At 51.0% G+C, this 18,187-nt stretch overlaps 1 protein-coding gene and 1 long non-coding RNA gene across 8 annotated transcripts in view; one reads left to right on the forward strand and one right to left on the reverse strand.

Annotated features, from left to right (window-relative positions):
- Positions 1 to 1,741, forward strand: part of LOC132247683 (uncharacterized) — a 3,458-nt gene extending 1,717 nt beyond the window's left edge. The window contains exon 2 of the long non-coding RNA XR_009458976.1: positions 260 to 1,741. This is a non-coding gene — a long non-coding RNA (uncharacterized LOC132247683). The remainder of the gene's footprint in view (positions 1 to 259) is intronic.
- Positions 1,742 to 10,763: 9,022 nt separating this feature from the next.
- The window catches only part of KLHDC3 (kelch domain containing 3), a 56,283-nt gene continuing 48,859 nt past the window's right edge, over positions 10,764 to 18,187 (reverse strand). For 6 of the 7 annotated variants that reach the window (XM_059720400.1, XM_019476238.2, XM_019476237.2 and 3 more), the window contains 3 exons: positions 13,056 to 13,129; positions 12,276 to 12,354; positions 10,764 to 11,669 (listed from right to left, as the gene is read on the reverse strand). In XM_059720400.1, coding sequence (XP_059576383.1) covers positions 11,603 to 11,669; positions 12,276 to 12,354; positions 13,056 to 13,129 — 220 coding nt within the window. In that variant the 3' untranslated portion in view covers positions 10,764 to 11,602. Of the gene's footprint in view, positions 11,670 to 11,853; positions 11,907 to 12,275; positions 12,355 to 13,055; positions 13,130 to 18,187 lie in introns of all 7 variants that reach the window. The other variant, XM_019476239.2, reaches the window with a different exon arrangement.

The following is an 18,187-nucleotide window of genomic DNA, read 5'->3' on the forward strand; positions in this document are numbered from 1 at the left end:
TCCTTGTGAGCACGGACATTCCCATCCCCAGGTCAGACTCATGAAGTGCAGCTTTCTGCCTGGGTATTTCACGTAAACCAATCCAGGGAACCTCTGCCATGTTCCTATAATGATCAGTCACCTAGGGCAGACAGCTTGACGGAAAGCTGCACAAAGGAGCTGCTCCCATGGCAACCAAAGCCTTGAGCTTCCAGCCTCAGGATTTTACAGTCTCCAGATTTACAGTGTCCTGAATCTTTCTTCCTTTTGTTCAAAGCAGATGAGGAGGAGTGCAGCCTGACAATCACCACAGCCCTGTCCCCTGCCTGGGACACATCACCTGTAGCTTCTTCACCTCCACCAGTGCTCCCCTGGGGGGAACACCCACCAGACACACCTCACCCAGCCACAGACCTAGAAGGGCAGTACCAGGGCATAGGGTGGCATAGCCCACTACCCCAGCCAACACAAGAGCTCAGAGGCAAGGGGACCACACAACCTATGCCACACAAGAAGCACGGTGGCCTGTGCATGTTGCAGTGGGTGGGGGTGTCTGTAAGGGGCTGGGAACACTTTGCTGCTTGCAGTGCTGGTTCAGTGCATATTTGTGGGCTGAGCAAGTCCCCATGTTCATGAGCTTCTCATTCCAGGCTAGGCTGTAGTCCATATAAAGTCCTGAGCTGGATCTTGGCAGGCAATGCAAGCATGCATGTAGCTTGGCCTAGGTATGCTCTGCCCCTGAGCATTAGACAATAGTCCTGCCCTGGCAAAGGAAGCAATCTCTTTACTGAGGTATCTGAACAGCTGTGTGACCCCTGTGATACCAACAGCACGCAATGGGCCCACGAGCCTCAGATACTAATCCTGGTCTGATATGATGGAGCAGAGCTCAGTACAGGCCACCCTCACAGGTTTTAGATCCTCAGAGTGGTGGGCTATGGCTTAGCCTACAAAATAAAAGCTTTGCTTATACCGCTAGAGCAGCATGGGACATATGGCCTGGAAAGTGCTTTCCCCAGTGTGCAGTATGTTATGCCTGCAAAAGCACTTGAACTGGAATAAGTACATCTGTACCCAGACTTTTGCCAGCACAGAAAAGTCACCAAAAGGACTTAATTCACCCTGTAACTGCCACTGCAACACTGACAAGAGGTTCCAGTGCTGACCTGGCCACACAGCAGGATAGCTTGGAACAAGCTTATCAAAGAAGGCCCCCAACAGATGCCTGACTGGCTACTGCTGCAGACAGAAGGACAGTACTATCAGCTTAATGTCCTGAAGCAGCAAAGTGAGGTCAGGGATGGAGAAGGGAGACGCTGCCTGAATTATGGTGAGTGGTCTCTAGTTGGAGAAGCTCAGAGGGTTACTGCTGCAAAAAACTGAAGCTGCTACAAGCCTTTTGTCACTGTCCTGTCTGATGGTAGTTGTGCCTTCTCTAGTTGTTTGTGCCAAAAGACGATCTCATTGACATATCAAGAAAGAGGCCAATGCAAGAGACATTCCCTCCAGAAAGGCCTGAGCGATGAGGTCTAGGCACTAGAAAAAGCAACTGTTCCAGAAATGCCATGAGGTGTTTTTATCTGGGCAGGCTTTTAGCAAGAGAGGTTAAGTTTGTGGATCTTGACGTTCATTACATGTTACTCTATTTTAATATTTTATCTGCTTTTTACCATGTATCTTGTTTATTATTGTAAGCCACCCTGAGCCTTTTCTAATAAACAGGAAAATTAATAAAAAAATAAAAAACATAGCTTAAACCTTAGCTTGGTAAGTCCTCTTTGCTCTATGGACCCAACTTACCACCATACCCACACTCTCCTCATCCCTGCACACCCTATTCCTGGTGCCATAGTCCTGGCAAGCTCAGACTGAGTCACAGATTCACTTTGTGGCCCCAAGCCTGTATTCAACAATTAACTGACAGTCTCCGTTCACTCTCCTCCCCACCAAATACAGTACTCCCAGATGTTTCCTTGCTAGCAGATAGCACTAAGGGAGGATGAGCTGGCAGGTTGGCCCCATTGAAAAACTTTGGAAACTCATGCCAGACAATACGGAAAAGTACAGCAGGGTCCTGCCCCAGTCATCTGGAAGGCAGAAGCCAGAGGAGACAGCAGCGTGATCTCTGACCTGAATGGCTTTGAAGTGTTGGGCACCAGCCTGGTTCTTCCCCAGGGGCATTTCATCTCCTTCCTCAATGGCCTACTGCAGCAGTCACAGAAGATGGTCATTGTCCTGCATGAAGAAACCAACATGCCAGAAGAGTAGGGCAGGGTATGGGTCTATGCCCTGTGAAGAGCAGCAGGTGAGCTGCTGCCAGTCTTCCCACAAGGGGAAGACAGCTCCATCACTGATTCATAAGCCTGGTTGCCAAATGGGACAAGGCTTCCATTTAGAGATCAGCAGGAGACAGCATCCACCACCCACCAGGACTCCACTCCGGTCCAGGTGCAGCCTTCAGGGACCAGTGACACAACAGCTCCTCGCTGGGTAGAGCATGTGGTCAAGGCCTTGACAGCACCCAGAGCAGCACCTTTGCACCTACACCTGGGTATTAGAGCCCTGTGGCTAGGATATCAGCCTCTGGCAAAATGCCTCTTACCTTCTTCCGCTCTGGCTCAGTCTGAACTTGCTGACCCCCTCGTCCTCTCTGCCTCCTTTTGTACCCCCCCTCCTGGGGGCCTGGGGGCCCAAACCAGGCCAAACAGGGGATACAATTACCTCTTGTGACGCAATTCTAAACAGCTTGGGGCTATTTTTAGAAAGCAGGCTTCTAAAAATAACCCTCTGCAGCCTGGCTGCAATCTGATAGGGGAAGCAATAAAAGGAAGCCTGGTTCTTTAAAACAAACCTGTCAGTTCAGCAAGGGGGCCATGCTGGTGGAGCATGGCAGTCAGTTGGCCTCTCTCACACACACTGTCCATTCTGGCGCCTTTGGGTTCCATTCTGTCTTGGGTCACCCCCTCCTTAAGTGACACCACACATGAGGCCCCACCTGGGCCCAGGTCTGCTCAATTAGCTCTTCTCCTTTGGCACCAAAGCAAAATGTCTGGGACAGAGCCAGAACCCAGGATGTCTAGAGAAGTGGCACTATTACGTGCTGGGTTTTTAATCTTAGGGATCCTGTGCTGCCTGCTCTCTCCCTGCTAGGTGCGAGCTGTTCAACCCTGTTGGGGCTGTCTCTGCAGTCTCTTCCCCAGGCTCTCCATTGGATGGGTATCCTTGTACTGCTAGCAATTAGCAGCAGTTGCCGTATTACCTGCCAGAGAACTGGCCCGCATGTGGACACCTCCTCTTAGCTCTTCACCCAGCTCTCCTGTGGAGAAGGAATCTGTCACTGGCAGTGGCATGGGGAGTGCCTAATGAACATTCATGGCACCACACTCCAGACCAGCTCAGCAGCAGTGCCCAAGCACTGGTCGCCACAATCTACTCTGCTCTGCAAGTTCCTGCTGGACCCTGCTTAGAGCAGCATCATCAGGTACAGAGGCTACCATGCATCGTGGGAACTGCAGCCCAGGCCTGGAGTCTTCTGGAATCAGGGCTGATGTAAGGAGGTGACCTCAGCCATGACAAGTCTGACTTTTGGCCCCCAGCCCTGTTCTGGGCAGCCCCAGTTGTCCTACGCCCTCTTCTAGCTCTGTTCCCACAGCTCACTTCCAGAAGGTACTAATCTAGCTATGGCAGTGGTGTGGGACTTCTTTGCCTGCAGGGGTAATCGTGTAAGCTCCAGTGATGAGGCTTTCTAAGTAGCTGAAGGACTATGGCATCTAATGTGTATTAAAGAGCTGGAGCACTAGAACTGGCCCATGAGGAGCCTTGCTCTCGAGGACAAGCTGGGGGGCCAGGGTTGGGAAAAAGGGACTGGCAAGGCAGAGATCATGTTCCACGATGACAACACACCTGCCATTCCTACCCTATTGCTGTCACTTGCAAGGGGAGGATTTTTCCTTGGCCTCTGTGTGGCCTGCTCCATTCCTCTTCCTTGGCCTCAGGTTCTGTGCTGCTTACCAGGCACCAGGTGCTGAGCGTCCTTTCCTAGCACACATCCCAGCGAAGGAGGGAGGGAGGCATGGACATCTCCAGTGGCTCTCCACTCCAGCTGTGTGCATGTGGGCAGCTGCTGTGCTAGCCATTCTCTAGGCTGTAGTCCTGGCCAGCCTGAAGTCTGGGCTAAGCTCCTACCTCTCTGACTGCAAGTGGGACACCAGGTCCCCAGCTTCCCCAATCCTCTTCCTCTTTCAGTCCCATGCTGCTGTATGTAGGAAGCGGGTCTGGAGTCCAACCAGTGCCTTGTTGGGGTGGGACAGGAATTGGGAAATGAGAGGCAGGGTAGTGTGCAGGGCCCAAAAGCAGGATAGTGTTTGTGAGGAGCTATGAGGTTCCCAGTGGGAGATGCTGAATTCTAGGACACTGCAGAGAAACACCACAGTGAAAGAGAGGGGGCCTGGAGGGAGCCCAGCGGCACTTCACACTCCTTGGAACTGCCATTGCAGGTTCTCGGCAGACTTGGGCAGCTGTGCACCTGTAGCACTCAGGTCTGGGCTCTGAGGTTCTCTTCAGCGAGAGATGGGCACTGAGCACTCCCAACCTGCAGCTGTGTCCCAGCGGTGTCCCAGCTGTGGAATCGCAGGTGTGGCCAAAAGGGACAGACACAGTAGGCCTTTCTGCTCTAGGCTGAGGGATGAGGGACAGGGCAGAAGCATTAGCTTGGTATCAAGCTAATGCAGCAGTCTCAGGTGACGGAACCTCTTACCTTGCCAGCAGAGTCTATTTTACAGCCCAGCCCAGCTCACTAGCTAGGACATCTCTCCTTCCCTCACTCTCTTCCCTTTTCTCACTGCTAGTCCTTCCTCAACCATGCCCCTCTCCCTGGCCTTTACCGCATTCAGGTATTTAGGATTATCCCATTCCCCTTCAGTGTCAGAAGGCCCAGACCCAGCTTTCAGGTCACAGTACAGGCCCAGCTGTTCCCACAGGCTTATGTGGTAGATGGGGGTGGGGTGATTTGCATGGAGTGGGGTGTGGACTCAGCCCACATGCCCCAGGGACCACAGTCCTGTCTCTCTGGGCTCAGCTTCTAGTCTCTCCAGGTTCCCAAGAAGCTGTTTCTCTGAACTCCTGCTGTGGCCCAGCATTTCCTGCTTTCCCCAAGGGAGATGTTTCCCATGTCTCTTCCTCCTTCTGTGACACACACTTCCTCCACCAAAAAAAAACAAGCAACATGGGACCACCAGGAAGAAGCCAGAGCTAAGCTAGTGCCACATCTCTTGCCTTGAGGGAAGGTCTTGGACTGTACTACCCTGAGATAATTAGCATCTCCAAAGTGCCTAGGCCTACGGATGCAGTGCAGATCAAACAAACTGAAAGCAACAGAGAATGAGAAGCATGGCTTCCTTGTGCCACCAGCCCTCCAATGACCTGCTATGCACTTCAATGCAAACGCAGATGGCGTTTTGGGGATTAGCATCAGTGCCAGAGGCAAGCAAGTGGTGCATATAGGCAGTGCAAACAGCTGAACTTAAGAAGATTGTACAGCATTCAAAAGCAGAGATCCTGACAGGAAGAAAAGGTTCTAGTAGCTTCCTTTTCTATGCTGTCCTTGCACTTTCTAGGCAGGGGAAGCATTTGATAACAGGCACAGCCCTGGCAGACCATCCCTGGCCTGTCCCAGGGGTTGGCGGAGTCCTAATCATCTTTCCCCATTGTAGAAGCACTCTTTTGGCTGCAGAACTGTAGTGTAAGTACTCCTGGCTGTGGCAGTGGCTCCAGGCAGCAGCCAGCCAGAAGAAGGCATGAAGCTAAGGCTGGTGGAGTTTGCAGCAGACATACAGTGGAAGATGGAAGAGCAAAGCACACACAGGGAGACAAGGAACAAGACCTGAGTAGATAACAGGGGAAGGAAAGACAGTCACAGATGTGTGGGCTGGAGTGAGGAGCAGGCAGTGGGTGTGTGCAGAAGGGTTCATTTCCACTCACCAATCCTTAAGGAGGGACTCCAACAAAAAGACAAGGCAGTGGCAGGCTACTTGTGAGGGATTAGCGGTAAGAGTAAGTACCAGTAAGGTACTTCCAAGAGTCAAGGCTTCTCTGCCTTTCTCCCACTTGCAGAGAATGCACCTGTCTCTGTCAATGATCCAGCTCTGCATGGGGCTCCTACGGTGTGAGCTCAGAGTGTTCAGCACATTAGTGCTGGCTATTCTCCTTCTGGGGGAAAGGGATGCAACTCCACATCTAATAAAAACCTGCCCCTCACCAAGCCCTGCATCTCTGACCCCAGACAGCAAGCAGTGCAGCCTTCTTTTTCAGTAGTGACCTGCCTACTCCACAGCATTCTGCCCTGCACAACTCCATGGTTCCCACTTCCCTTGCGGGCAAGTTCCTTGGCCAAGTGCAAATGGATCAAAAATAATTTTAGTAGATTACAAGGCCAGGAGGAACAATTCTGACCATCTAGTCTGCCCACACTGCAGATTCCTACCCAGTGACCAGGACCACTGCTTGTGGGTGGCACCTCTGTGCTCTCTTCTACCCAGTGTGCCTGCCCTTTTGCAGCTGTCTTCTGTATAGCATATTTCCACCAGCTAGACTCCCTATCTCAGTTAAAGGACTGAAAGCAACAGAGAAGCTAGACAAATTGCAGGATGGGACCAAAAGAAATCTCACAAGGTTCCATAAGGACACATGCAAAGTCCTGCACTTAGGACAGAACAATCCCATGCACTGCTACAGGCTGGGGACTGACTGGCTGGGGAGCAGCTCTACAGAAAAGGACCTGGGAGTTACAATGGACAGTAAGTTGTATTTGAGGTGACGTGTGCCTTTGTTACCAAGAAGGCTAACAGCATACTGGGCTGCATTACTAAAAGCATTGCCAGCAGACTGAGGAAAGTGATTCTTCCCTTCTAGTCAGCACTAGCGAGGCCACATCTGGAGTACTGTGTTTAGTTTTGTCCCCCCCCCGCTAGAAAGGATGTGGACAAATTGGAGAATGTTCAGTGGAGGGCAACAAACATGTTTTGGAGCCTAGGGTACATGACTTATGAGAAGAGGCTGAGGGAACGGGGCATATTTAGTCCAGTGGACATCGAGAGGGTTCAGAGGAGGGCCACTCGCATGATCAGGGGGCAGCAGGGCAGACCGTACGAGGAGAGGCTACGGGACCTGAACCTGTTCAGCCTCCACAAGAGAAGGCTGAGGGGGGATCTGGTGGCCATTTACAAACTAGTCAGAGGGGACCAGCAGGCATTGGGGGAGTCCATTCCCCCGAGCACTTTCAGGAGTGACAAGAAATAACGGTCACAAGCTGGCAGACGATAGATTTAGACTAGATATCAGGAGGCGCTACTTCACTGTCAGGGTGGCTAGCATCTGGAAGACTGAGGGGGGATTTAATAGTAGCCTTCAACTACCTGAAGGGTGGTTCTAAAGAGAATGGAGCTAGACTGTTCTCAGTGGTGGCAGATAACAGAGCAAGGAGCAACGGTCTTAAGTTGCAGCAAAGCAAGTTTAGGTTAGATATTAGAAATAACTTTCTCACTAGGAGAGTAGTAAAGCACTGAACAGGTTACCCAGAGAGGTTGTGAAATCTCCATTTTCAGAGGTTTTAAGACCCAGGTAGACAAAGCTGGGATGATATATTTGGGAATGGTCCTGCTTTGAACAGGGGGGTTAGACTAGATGACCTCCTGAGGCCTCACTTTCCAGAGGATTGGAAAAGGACAAATGTGGTTCCCATTTTCAAAAAAGGGAGGAAGGAGGACCCAGGAAACTATAGGCCAGCTAGTCTTACCTCGATCCTGGGTAAGCTTTTTGAGAGAATTATCCTGGCGCATGTCCACGAGGGGCCAGCAGGGGAGATTTTACTTAGGGGCAACCAACATGGGTTCATTTAAGGCAGGTCCTGTTAGACCAACCTGGTGGCCTTCTATGACCAGGTCACCAAATCTTTAGATGCGGGGTAGCAGTGGACGTAGTCTTTCTGGACTTTAGGAAGGCCTTCGACACTGTCTCTCACCCCATTCTCATTAAAAAGCTAGGGGACTGTGGCGTCAACACCTAGTCAGATGGGTCACTAACTGGCTGAAGGGCCGCACCCAGAGAGTGGTGGTGGATGGGTCATTTTCGACCTGGAGGGATGTGGGCAGTGGGGCCCCCAAGGGCTCAGTCCTCGGACCTGCACTGTTCAACATCTTCATCAGCAACTTGGACGAGGGGGTAAAAAGCATCCTATTCAAATTCACAGACCACACTAAAATGTGGGGGGAAGTGGGCACGCTAGAAGGGAGGAATAGGCTGCAATCGGACCTAGACAGGTTACAGGGGTGGGTGGATAGATGAGAACAGGATGGGTTTCAACACTGACAAGTGCAAGGTGCTGCACCTGGGGAGGAAGAACCAGCAGCATACCTACAGGCTGGGGAACTCCCTTCTTGTCAGTGCAGAGGCAGAAAAGGATCTTGGAGTCATTATTGATACCAAAATGAGCATGGGCCGACAGCATGGGGACATGGTCAGGAAGGCCAATCACACCTTGTCATGCATCCACAGATGCATCTGAAGCAGGTCCAAGGAGGTGATCCTCCCCCTCTATGCGACACTGGTCAGGCTGCAGTTGGAGTACTGTGTCCAGTTCTGAGTGCTGCACTTCAGGAGGGATGTGGACAACATGGAGAGGGTCCAGAGGAGGGCCACTCACATGATCAGGGGGCAGCAGGGCAGGCCCTATGAGGAGAGGCTAAGGGACCTGAATCTGTTCAGCCTCCACAAGAGAAGGCTGAGGGGGGATCTGGTGGCCATTTACAAACTAGTCAGAGGGGACCAGCAGGCATTGGAGGAGTCCATTCCCCCAAGCACTCTCAGGAGTGACAAGAAATAATGGTCACAAGCTGGCAGACAGTACATTTAGACTAGATATCAGGAGGCGCTACTTCACTGTCAGGACGGTTAGGATCTGGAACCAACTTCCAAGAGAAGTGGTGCTGGCTCCTACCCTGGGGGTCTTTAAGAGGAAGCTACACGAACACCTTGCTGGGGTTGTTTGACCCCAGTACTCTTCCTGCCATGGCAGGGGGTCGGACTTGATGATCTGCTCAGGTCCCTTCTGACCCTACCTACCCTACCAACTATGAAAGTATGAAACCCTAATTTTCTAGGATTCTAAGATATCAAGTGCCTTCACAATCTGCCCAAAGACAAATTACCTTCGAGGTAGCCACTAGCCTTTGTCCCTAAATTCTAATCCCAGCAATTACTGACCTGGACCAAGTAAGCCTGACCATACAATGTCACCACCTCCTTCCTGGAGACACTTGCCATTGCATGCATCTTTGTTGAATGTGCTTTGCCATCCTGGTCCATTGTTCACAGGCCCTTTCTGGGTGCCAAAGAAACAAATCCCACAGAAAGCACATATAACTGCAGCTCAAACAGATGCATCCTCTCCCTCATGAGGTTGGCACTTCAATAGAATGCCAGGGCTGCCCTGTTAGCTGTACTGTAGTCTAATTTCTCCTTCCACATATCAGCAGTGTCCAGCTTCTTGACTGCTTCAGTTACGTCAGTAAAGTTCCTCCACCTTTCTGTCCCCTGCTCTCAGCATTCCATTCTCAGCTTAACAAGTCATTCAGCAGCATGCCCTTGGGAGGGAGATTTCAATTACATGACAGGGTGGAGCAGGAAGGAAAGTGCTGCTACTTTTCACCTCCATCCCCGGAGGGGCTGCTCAGTGGCCTTCATTCCCCTCTGCCTGTGGAGGCCAAATGAGCTTGTCATGTCAGCACCTCCCCTCAGTACCTCCAGGGCTAAGAAACCTCTTAAAGTCCAGCTCCACTCCTCTTCTGTGTTCCTTCACCATCCCCACTTCTCTGGGCCATTCTCCACCAGAATTCCCCTTCTCACTTCTGGGGCTATGACTCATCTCAATCCTAATGCAGCCTCCAAATCCCTGCTTTAGCCCACTGTGGCCCATGCTCACTTGCCACTCTCTAGTATAGTGGATCCAAAGCCCCAGAGTGTTTTGCTGCCCTCTCCTCTCATATGGTTGTGAAAACACAAACACTCCATTGCCCCCCCCCCCCCCCAGTCCTTTGTTGGAAGATGCAATGCAAGGTCAATGGTTTAACACTCTACCTCATTTGTGTTTTTCCCATTGGTCCAGTGCTGACATCTTTGCCTTCTCTCATGTCCTCCCTGGGAAATCAAAAATCACCCTCCCCAACTCCTACTGCCTGGATCAGCCCCTGCGCACCTCTCACTTTGACAGGGACTCATCATGTGCTTGTCCAAATGGCATAATGTTCTTGTCATTGCCAAGCAGCTCCACAAAGACAAGGCTATTATAGACCAGACATCTCTTCGGAGAATCCAGGGGTCATGTCTTCTAGCTCTAGTATGACCATGCGTCCCAGCTTGGCTAGGAGTCCTGGATTTCAGAGGTCGGCCCTGGCTAGTTGGGGAAAATTAAAACGAGAGTTCCAGGCACAGGGTTCAGTCCAGCAGCGAGGTGGAGCAGCATGGTGTTCCAAGCAGCTCTGCCTCCCCACTGGCCTCTGCCTGCTGGCCTCTGCCACTGTATGCAGCAGCACTGTTGACTTGGGGGAAAAGGGTAAGGGGAGGGGGGCAGTGTCCCAGATGTCCTGGATTTCCTTTTGGTCACCCTTACTAGCTCCCATCACAACTTGTCCCCTTCACACAAGAGCTGGCTCCAGCAGGGGCTTTGGTTCCCCCCTCCCCCAAGCAGTGGTTCTGTACCTGCACAGACAAGACAATGCAGACTCAGGGGCTTGCTTTAAATATTTATAGAAATCCAAACTGTTGTTTACACATGGAGCTGTACAAAGGCACCTCAGCTCCTGAGCCAGCCCTCTTCCACCAGGCAGAGACATCCCTGTTGTGTTCTGTATCCTATACAAACATTGGATGTAGAAGTTCCCTCTCTGTCTGCCCAGTAGGCAGGATTCTTCATCCTCATCAGGCCCTCCTCTCCAGTGAAGACCCTGGAGCTCAGGGATGCAGATACCCCCCACCATAAAGGTGCCGCTCGATAACAAAGTTTTGTGTGTTTCTCAGACAGCAGAGGGTAAAACCAGACAGGATCTAAAGTGTGGATGACTAGGCACAGACACCTGTGCCCAGGGGAGCAGGGTGCTGTAGAAGGCTGAGCAAGAGAACTTGGCCTAGCAGCAGTCTGTTCAGTCACTGGAGTGATGACAAGGATGCTGGGGAGGCAGGAGCAGAGTTGTTGCTGTGCTGGCCAATACTCCAGAAGGAGGTGAAGAACAGCATGGTCCTGAAGTCAGCTACCATTGAGGAAGGGCTAGTTCAAGTTGGATGCTGCAGTGAGAACAGCAGCAGATGGACATAGGCCACTGCTGTCCACAGCAAGAGCGGTACTGGTTTCCTTTTCCTTACAGCCTGCTGTCCCATTCTGCCTTGCAGGAGCATGGATGATAAAACTGTGGCAAGGGTGTGGCGAGGCTGGTGTGGCACAGAACAAGAGCAGAGAGCATGAATGATTTTTTCCTGAAGGGGCTAAAAGTCTGTGCAGAAACCTGGAACAGGTCAGTCTGCAAGGAGGGGTTGAGGGGGAAGGACAGGCAGAGATGGGGAAAAGGATGCTGGATTAACCCTGTGAGGAGACAATTGGACGGCTGATGGTGCTGTTTGTAGTCATTGCTGTCAGCTCCCATCTACAAGAAAAAAGATAGGGAAGAGAACTGAAAAGAGACTTCCAGTTTTCCCATTCAGGTGCCAAAAGCCACCTTGCAACCAGAACAGTTCCCACAGGCCTGTCCTGCTCATCACCCAGCCACCAGGCATGGAGTAGCAATAGACAAAGACAAAGGCACATGTCAACCGCATCACCTGCAGTACCTCTTCTCCCAGGTTCTGAGCTGAGGCAGGTTTGGGTGTCAATCTATGGGGACCTGTAAGAGACCCCAGATTACCACAAGTGTTTTGGGAGGACAGGATTTGTTAGCAGTGAAATGGGGGCCATCACAGTGAGGTGTACGGGTTCTTGAGGTATCCCCAGAAAGTGTCCAGGGGTACAGTCCAGAAGGAAGCACCTGGGGTGCGGTGCTTGGACTCCCCACTCAGCTGCAGACCCATTGGGAGAGCTTCCTAACTGGGTTTAGCTTACACAGAGCTTGGGTCTGCGATCCTGTGCCCAAGAATGCTGGCACTCCTGGGACGGCAATGCCTCCTCAAAGCTTGTCAAAAGGCCTGCACCCAGGCTGCAGTCTGAAGGCTGGAGCAAAACACTACCTGTCTTGTTATTGCAGTAGAAGTCCTACCTGATATCATGTGGGAGGCAGGACTGGTCCAGGCTATACTGAATCACTGCTAGTTTACACAGAGTCTTCAAGCTGGGGCCTATGGACAGAAGCACATAGTGGTTAGAGGCTGATGATAACCATGGAATACATACTAACTTCTGCCCAGGGGCAAGGCCAAGCATCAGCTCAACACCCAGTGAACTGCTATGGGAGGGCACCTTGCAGAACAGCCTTATGGGCTACCCCTCCAGTTTGAGGGCCAGCCAGAGGCTGCACTTTGAGCAAGCGCCAGCTTGCTGGGTTGAACCACTTGTAACCAAAAATGCAGTGAGAAGCGGTAAACTTGCTCACAGGGTCCACAATTTTAAGTACAAACTCAACTTCCCAGTGTTAACACCCAGGGCAAACTTCTCAGGAACATGAAGTAGGTAGGGACTGTAATGGAACCTGTGCAATTCTAGAAGATCAAACTGCTTATTTTGGTGCCAAAATATCTAAGTTGGAGCTAGCTTTCAGAATCCAAGCTTGAGAATTGGTCTGGAACAGGCTCCCAAGGGAGGTGGTGCTCTCCCCTACCCTGGGGGTCTTCAAGAGGAGGATGGATATGCATCTAGCTGGGGGGGGAGGGGGGGGGGGGAGTCATCTAGACCCAGCACTCTTTCCTGCCTATGCAGGGGGTCGGACTCGATGATCTATTGAGGTCCCTTCCGACCCTAACATCTATGAATCTATGAATTCTGGTCCAGATGGCCCCTATGGGCACGAGGCAGGAGCCACAGTGAAGAAGTGCTTACGTACTGAAGTCCAGGATGTAGAGGTCCGAGTGATCCATCAGGTCAAATTCATCCCCCATTCCCTCCTCTGGAGATGGGCTGTGGGAACCAAGCAAAACTGGTCAGACCGCAGCAATACCTGGTTTTGTGAGTGTAATGCTGCTCTTCCAAATCTAGAGGGTTTGGGAAATTTTCATAGGACCCCCTATGACTTACCATAAGAAGGAACTGCACAGCAGAAATGGGTTCATTTTCCTCCAGACTCTAGCCCAGTGGTTTTCAGGCTTTCTAAAGTCTCGGAACCCTCTCATATAACTTCTTCCACCATGGAACCTGTACCCCTACACGGAGCCAGGTGACCCAGCTCCACAATGGCAATGCACCCCTCCTGGCCCACTCCGTCATCACCCCTCAATCTCTTTGTGGAACCCCATGACCGATTGTAGAGTCCCAGGGTCCCCAGGGTTCAATGGTACACTTTGAAAACCACTGCTCTATCCCCTATGTAGCTTTCATCCTCTCTGTTCATACAAGGTAAGCCATATCCTGGGGATTGACAAAAGCCACTTCCATGTAGCGATCCCTGGTAACATCTCTGATGGCCAAGAACTCCTGAATCAACAAAAACATCAAAGCGCACAAAGATGTGGACCCTATTTATGTCATTTAAGCCATATCCTGAGGCCTCCTTCTCAATCTCACCCTCCAGCATTGTTTCATTACTTTTACTACAACTTTTTTCTTTCTAGGCTGCGCCTGGGGTTCAATTGCTTTTCCATTCACTTATCTCAGAGGAGCTTTATTCATTAGCTCTTTCTCCAGTCCATCTTGCAAATCAAGGTTCCTGAAAATTTTGGCAATGGCCCTCTTCCTCCACACCCCTCAGGTGACCACATGGATTTCCAAGTCATTTCTGTGTGATGGTGATGGCCATGATGCCCTGCTGTGGCTGTGTGGCTCCTGCCCTACTCATCTCTAATGTAGCCCTCTCAACTGCTTTCCTACCATGCCTTGTTGTTACTGAGGTTAAATAAGGGAGGCTGCCCATGTGCCTTAGAGTGAGCCGGAGCCCAATCAGCTCCTCAACAGGACCCTACTAGTCTCAATCCAGCCCTTATGCTAAAGAGGCCCTCTTGGCCTGGCTGTGCCCCTGCAGGTCACCTACAGACTTACGGGCAAGTTGTGCAGCACTGTTCCTCCCCTACACCATGCCCCAAACCTTGTGGGTGTTAGCACTTCAGATATTAGTTTCTCTTAGCCCCTCTTGGGACTCTCAGCCTCTCTGAGTCTTTCTGCCCTCTTTCTCTGGGTCCTCAGACCCCAGCCCCTCACATAGTCCCTCTCAGGGACTGCAGACCCTCTAATCCCCTGCTCTGACTCTCTCTGGCTGGCAGGTCATCTGTTCTGTTACCTGGCTCAGCCCCTTTTCTGGGCTGGAGGGACTCTGTAGGCCTCGAAGCTGTCTCCAGCGGGGCTCAAGGCTTGCAACTCAAACAGTAGTATCAACATAAAACAAAGGCCCCTTTCTTGCATAAACCCTTTCTTCTCTGCCCTGGGTAATATTCTCTGGCTCCCAGGCCTGCTGTCATTCTGTTTCCCCTGCCATGTTGGGCCACTCAGGATTCCTCCTGCCCTGCTGCAGAGAACTCTCCACAGGCTCACAGGGCTAGACTACCCGACTAGCTCAGGCCCTAGACTTATGTAACTCCAGCCTGGAAACCTGAGCATGCTGGAGAGGGCACAGAGGCAGGCCCAGAAACACAGTCAATTTTCACAAGCATCTGTCCAAATGCCTCTCAGGCAGCTTCTCCCCTTAAAGTGACAGATGCACCATAGTGTTCTGCTACACATGGACAAAGGACTGAGCAAAGCACTCTCCACACTTACATATCTGCCTACATATCTGCAGTTGCCTACTTGTATGGCCCTTCACCAACTTTGTTAGCCAAACAAAAACAAAGCTCGTTTCCTAGGACTCGCATCCTTTCTCATCCCAGTACTCCCTGGAGGGCAGGACTGAAGAGGGGTTTCTGCCTGCACAGGCCCCATCTCATGTCAGTTCTGTCTGGCCTAACTGGTTCCAGCTCAGAAGTCCACCCTCTTCTCCCCTGTCCATGCCCAATCATCTCTTGTAGCTTTCTCTGGCCTCTCAGTTCTCACCTCGCTTCCATTCAAGTCCATGACCCAGCCTGCAGCTAAGTCCCTTTCCTCACTCACTATTCCAGCCCTATTATCCTCCAGCACACTGCATCATCCACACACTAATTCATTTGCCTACATCTCACAAATGGCTGTTCCCTGTGATGCTATTTATACTCCGCCCTTTGCCTGCCCAGTGCTAAAACTTCCCTTCCCTCTTCAGCTTGCGTCTTGAAGGGTTAGTTAGCCTGACTCTTAAGAAAAAATTTAAAGCACATGAAAAAGTCTTTTCAGCTTCTCCCATTGGACACCTCTGTCTCTGAACACTAATAAGGGTGCTAACAGACATGATAAAACCCCCGAACCCCCAGCACTTTACTTTCAGTTTGGAGCACCCCCACACGAGTACAGTGCACATCCAGAAGAGACATTACATTAGTTTGACCCGGGTCACCCAAAGTCTGTATATAGATCATGAGCTTCAGCAGGGCTTTTTGGCATTTTTTATTTAATAGATGACTCAATCAACTTTAGATAAAAGTGCCAAAGAGCCATGCTGAAGGGCCCCATCTATACAGATGCTAGGGAGCCAGGTCAAACTAATGCGCTTTCTCTCCCGGTAAACCACGGGGGCTTTTTCCCCCCATGTCTCCCAGTGCCATGACTAAGAGTAAGGACAAATGACTGAATTATACTGAGTTAAAACCAGGGAGCAGGAGAAGAGGCACCAGCAGGGGCCCCACCTGTGTGGTGCTACAAGCATGTCCAGCCCTACAAATTAGCAACACCTATCTGGTAGAGCTCAGAGAGGGAGGAGTTGTTGTACTCAAACAGACAACAACAGGAGCTGTCTGCAAGCTACTGGAGAAGTGACAAGCTTCTGCCATGGGCAAGAGAAACCTGAACATGCTGGAGAGGGCACAGAGGCAGGCCCAGAAACAGTTAATTTTCACAAGCATCTGTCCAAATGCCCAACTTCTCCTCCTCCTTGAAAACAAACAACACTCCCTGGACTCTTGACACAGCAGGCAGGGTCGGATGTCCCCACACCAGCTCGAGAACTCATTACCTTGGAAGGTCAGACACGACTAGGCAGGAACGAGGGGGGAACATGTGGAGAAGAAGGGAAGTTGGGGTGGCATCAGGTTGTTTAAGGGCAGTGACTTCTGTGGGGCCTTTTCTGCAGTTAGGAGGACCTCTCTGCAGGCAAGCAGCAAACAATCACGTCTTTAAAGAGACAGTGCTGCTGTGCAAGGTAGGCTTACACACACACACACACCCCCCCTCCCTCTCTGCAGTAGGAGTTAAGTAGTTACACAAGCCACTCAGTCCACAGATCATACCAGTGAACGCCAGTTAGAGCTTCATTATGCAGGACAGCCTGGAGCATCTGAGTCAGCATAGGTCACCCCTTGAGAAAACAGCCCAGTCAACAGAATGTGTCTAGAGCAGAGAGGCAGGAGCAATAGTGGGAAGAGAATGTAATGAGAAACGGGAGAAAGGGCAAAAAGTGTTGGTGCCAACAGGCAAGAAAGAAACACTGCTCTGGGACAGGATCACACACCTTGAGCTACACAAGGAGCAGGCAGCAGAGACCAGCCAGGAAGCATGCTGGCCCCGCAGGCCCAGAGACCCCTGCAGAGAGGGAGATCCTTCCTCTATGTTACTGCTGTGAAGCCTCTGCTTCCAAGCCAGGTTCCCAGTCTTCACCAATTTATAGTTCTCTAGCAACTTCCCCTTCTTGCTTAAGAGCCATATCAAGCAATTTACAGAATCAGTACTCAACTCCCCAAGAGGGCAAAGGTTGCAGAAAATGGTAAGCAACTAAGAGGAGGCCTTTAGGCTGCAAACATTTCAAGTGCTAGGATCATTGTGCACTGCAAAGATTGAAAGGGATATAAAATCAGGAAGGTGTGCTAAATAGACACAGCTAAACAGATTAAAGGAATGGGATCTGTTGACCTGTGTCAGCTAGTCATGTCAAACTAGTCCCATTTCACTGGGATCTGAAGTTGTTCCTATCTGTGGGAAGTTCTGGTATCTGGGAGATGAGTGCTGTTTCAGGGCAGTTCTTCAGGAGAGGCACCCTCATCTCAAGCAGTTCCTTCACTTACAGTCTTAATGAAGGACTCAACTGCATGAGTTAAGGTGAGCAATCCCTTCTTCCCCCACGCTGGTATGGGCATGAGGCTCACTGGCTGGGCTAGGGTGTGTTGCAGACTGTACTTGTTCAACAGACAAAATTCAATCCGACTGGCTGAAAACCATTACACCACTTTTACAACTCTCTTGTTTAACAGTTTCAGTTTCCATGTCAACTTGTGATGCAGTATAAAGTGACAAGACAGCTCAGCTGTTGTATGGGTCTGTACGCTTTCCCTCAGCTGTTGTCTTCATGACTCTGCAGGGAGAGGCAGGGGCAGCTTGCCTGCCCAGTCCTCAGCCCTGGCACCCAAAGCACAGGGGCAGCTGTGCCACCACCTTAGGATGGTAAGCAATTCATGCAGCTGCCAGGTTGGCACAGCCGGCACCTACTGCTGACAGATCCCATCTGTCTTAGCTCAGGAAACAATCCTTTTACATCTACCACTGTGTTACTTGTTCATAGCAAGGATAATCTAATTTTAACTCACATCCACGTCACAGGAAACCCTAATGAATCCCTTATCTCTTAGAGGGAAAGCCAACAGACCCCATGTCTGCCACATTATCACCACATAGGGAGGGGCTAAGGGAAGAGTGAGTTCAAGGCCAGGGAGGGTTGATGGGATGGCTCCCAGAAAAGGGAGCTCAGAGCACCTCCTTTGCTATCAGCCAGACACCAGCAAAACTTCCTGCTCCAGGCCATCTCCTAACTAGGCAGCCATTTGAGGTACTTCCAGAATTCAGATGCTCCACTCCACTTCAAGTAAAGATGCAAAATAGATGTGGATTAAGGGAAGGCTTTGCAGCAGCAAAAGCAAACAGATGAGGCTCATGGGCTTAAAGCATGAGCAGCTGAGTTTGTCTAGAAACCCT

The sequence above is a fragment of the Alligator mississippiensis genome, chromosome 1, assembly GCF_030867095.1.
Source record: "Alligator mississippiensis isolate rAllMis1 chromosome 1, rAllMis1, whole genome shotgun sequence".
Lineage (NCBI taxonomy): Eukaryota > Metazoa > Chordata > Crocodylia > Alligatoridae > Alligator > Alligator mississippiensis.